Source organism: Penaeus chinensis, chromosome 28, assembly GCF_019202785.1.
Source record: "Penaeus chinensis breed Huanghai No. 1 chromosome 28, ASM1920278v2, whole genome shotgun sequence".
Classification (NCBI taxonomy): domain Eukaryota; kingdom Metazoa; phylum Arthropoda; class Malacostraca; order Decapoda; family Penaeidae; genus Penaeus; species Penaeus chinensis.
The window spans coordinates 17,744,874-17,747,373 of record NC_061846.1 but is presented as its reverse complement, the minus strand read 5'-3'; the positions used below and the strand labels follow the sequence as shown (position 1 = coordinate 17,747,373).

Here is a 2,500-nt window from a genome sequence, read left to right as displayed (position 1 = left end):
ACACAGATATGTTTTTTTTTGTTTTTACACAGGCATGTTACGGTTGTTCACATATCTCCGGATGATTTTTTATCGAATGATTACTACATGGAACTGTTTAGAATATACACTTAAATTTCGAGGGTAAATTACATTTTTTTTCGCGAGGAGCAATCTTATCTGTCAAGGTATGCGGGTCAATTATAAGCTTATCACCCGGGAGCTGAAGACGTCTCTTATCAGTTCCGACATTGGCCACTTAGAATCAGCGGTTCTCAAACTTTTTACACTCGCGTCCCCTTCCTTAAACTTTCGCAAACTACCTGACACTATTTCTAGGCCAAAAAAGAAAGAAAAAATCAACAATCGGCCAATTCCAATTTCCACCCGAGACAGAACTTCATGTCATAAATATTGGATAACGACTAGGTAACTGGCCTTCAATTTTTATCCCCCAAGACTTAGCGACCCCTTTGCTAACCCTATGCAACCCCTTTGACAATTGCTAATTTCTTCTAATTAGCTGTTGTCCCATCGAACCATCATTGATTATTAAGCCTAGGTAAATGATGGCTGTGCACATGTAGAGCCATCTGTATGTAACAAAAAAAAAAAAAAAAAAAAAAACTACAGGGAGCTGAACATAAATCCGGTGCGATTGGGTTAATATGTCCCCGCCTTATTCCACTGCTGGGCATAGGCGAATGGAAATAGAAAGATTGATTGATGAATATGAACCTAGATGTATATATATGTGTATATATATACACACAGACACACACACACACATATATGTGTGTGTGTATGCACATATATATATATATATATATATATATATATATGGTAGAAAAAACCCACAATGTAAAACTAGATTTATTGAAAAATGAGACTACAGTTTCGGAATCCACCTGGATTCCATCTTCAGGTCAATAAATCTAGTTTTACATTGTGGATTTTTCTACCATAGTATCAACACGGTAGAGTGTTTTCTCCTTTCACACACACACACACACACCCACACACACACACACACACACACACACACACATATATATATATATATATATATATATATATATATGTATATATATGTATATATGTATATATATATTATATATATATATATATATATATATATATATACATTTATATATTTATAAGATATGTATGTGTATGTATCTATATACATACATATATATACATATACACGTGTGGCATGTCCTGTATTGTATGGATATATGAGTATTTGTGCGTATTATTTGCTTATATGCTTGTTGCTGTAATGATTGCCCTTTGAATTGGGTAAAAGATATTCATTTCTTAGTTACAAATTTATTAGAAGTTAAGCGTATATGAAAGACATGTATACAAAAATATTTGGACAGTTACATGTAAATCTTAACACCTAGAAACATTTCCGGTGAACAATCCCTGGTCCTGATTCATCATATTCCTCTTTAGTAACCCACATTTGCTGGAAGGTGGAGAGAGAAGCTAGGATGGAACCGCCGATCCAGACGGAGTATTTACGCTCAGGAGGAGCAATGATCTTGATCTTGATGGTGGAAGGAGCCAGAGTTGTGATTTCCTTCTGCATGCGGTCAGCGATACCAGGGTACATGGTTGAACCGCCTGACATGACAGTGTTAGCGTACAGGTCCTTCCTGATGTCGACGTCGCACTTCATGATGGATGTATAAACAGTTTCGTGAATTCCAGATGACTCCATACCAAGGAAGGAAGGCTGGAACAGAGCCTCGGGAGCACGGAAGCGCTCGTTGCCAATGGTGATGACCTGGCCGTCAGGGAGCTCGTAGGATTTGTCCAAGGAACTTGATGCCGCGGCCTGAGCCATTTCATTTTCAAAGTCTAAGGCTACATAACACAACTTTTCCTTAACGTCTCGGACAATTTCACGTTCAGCGGTGGTGGTGAAGGAATATCCACGTTCAGTCATGATCTTCATCAGATAGTCGGTCAGATCACGTCCAGCCAAATCAAGACGCAAGATGGCGTGAGGAAGAGCATAACCCTCGTAGATGGGGACAGTGTGGGACACACCATCACCAGAGTCAAGCACAATACCAGTGGTACGACCGGATGCATACAGTGATAGCACAGCCTGAATGGCAACATACATGGCAGGACAGCTGAAGGTCTCGAACATGATCTGGGTCATCTTCTCACGGTTGGCCTTGGGGTTGAGGGGAGCCTCAGTGAGGAGGACGGGAGATTCCTCAGGGGCAACACGGAGTTCGTTGTAGAAGGAGTGATGCCAGATCTTCTCCATGTCGTCCCAGTTGGTGATGATACCATGCTCAATGGGATACTTGAGAGTAAGGATACCCCTCTTTGCCTGTGCCTCATCACCGACGTAGGCGTCCTTCTGACCCATGCCGACCATCACACCCTGATGACGGGGGCGGCCGACGATGGAAGGGAACACGGCGCGAGGGGCGTCGTCTCCTGCGAAGCCGGCTTTAACCATGCCGGAGCCATTGTCGCACACAAGCGCACACTC

General features: G+C 41.6%; 1 protein-coding gene across 1 annotated transcript in view; it reads right to left on the bottom strand.

Annotated features, from left to right (window-relative positions):
* Window positions 1-1,384: 1,384 nt before the first annotated feature.
* The window catches only part of LOC125040049 (actin, muscle-like), a 1,131-nt gene continuing 15 nt past the window's right edge, over window positions 1,385-2,500 (bottom strand). The window contains exon 1 of the mRNA XM_047634500.1: window positions 1,385-2,500. This exon is cut by the window's right edge and continues 15 nt beyond it. Within this exon, the coding sequence (XP_047490456.1) occupies window positions 1,385-2,500 (1,116 nt within the window).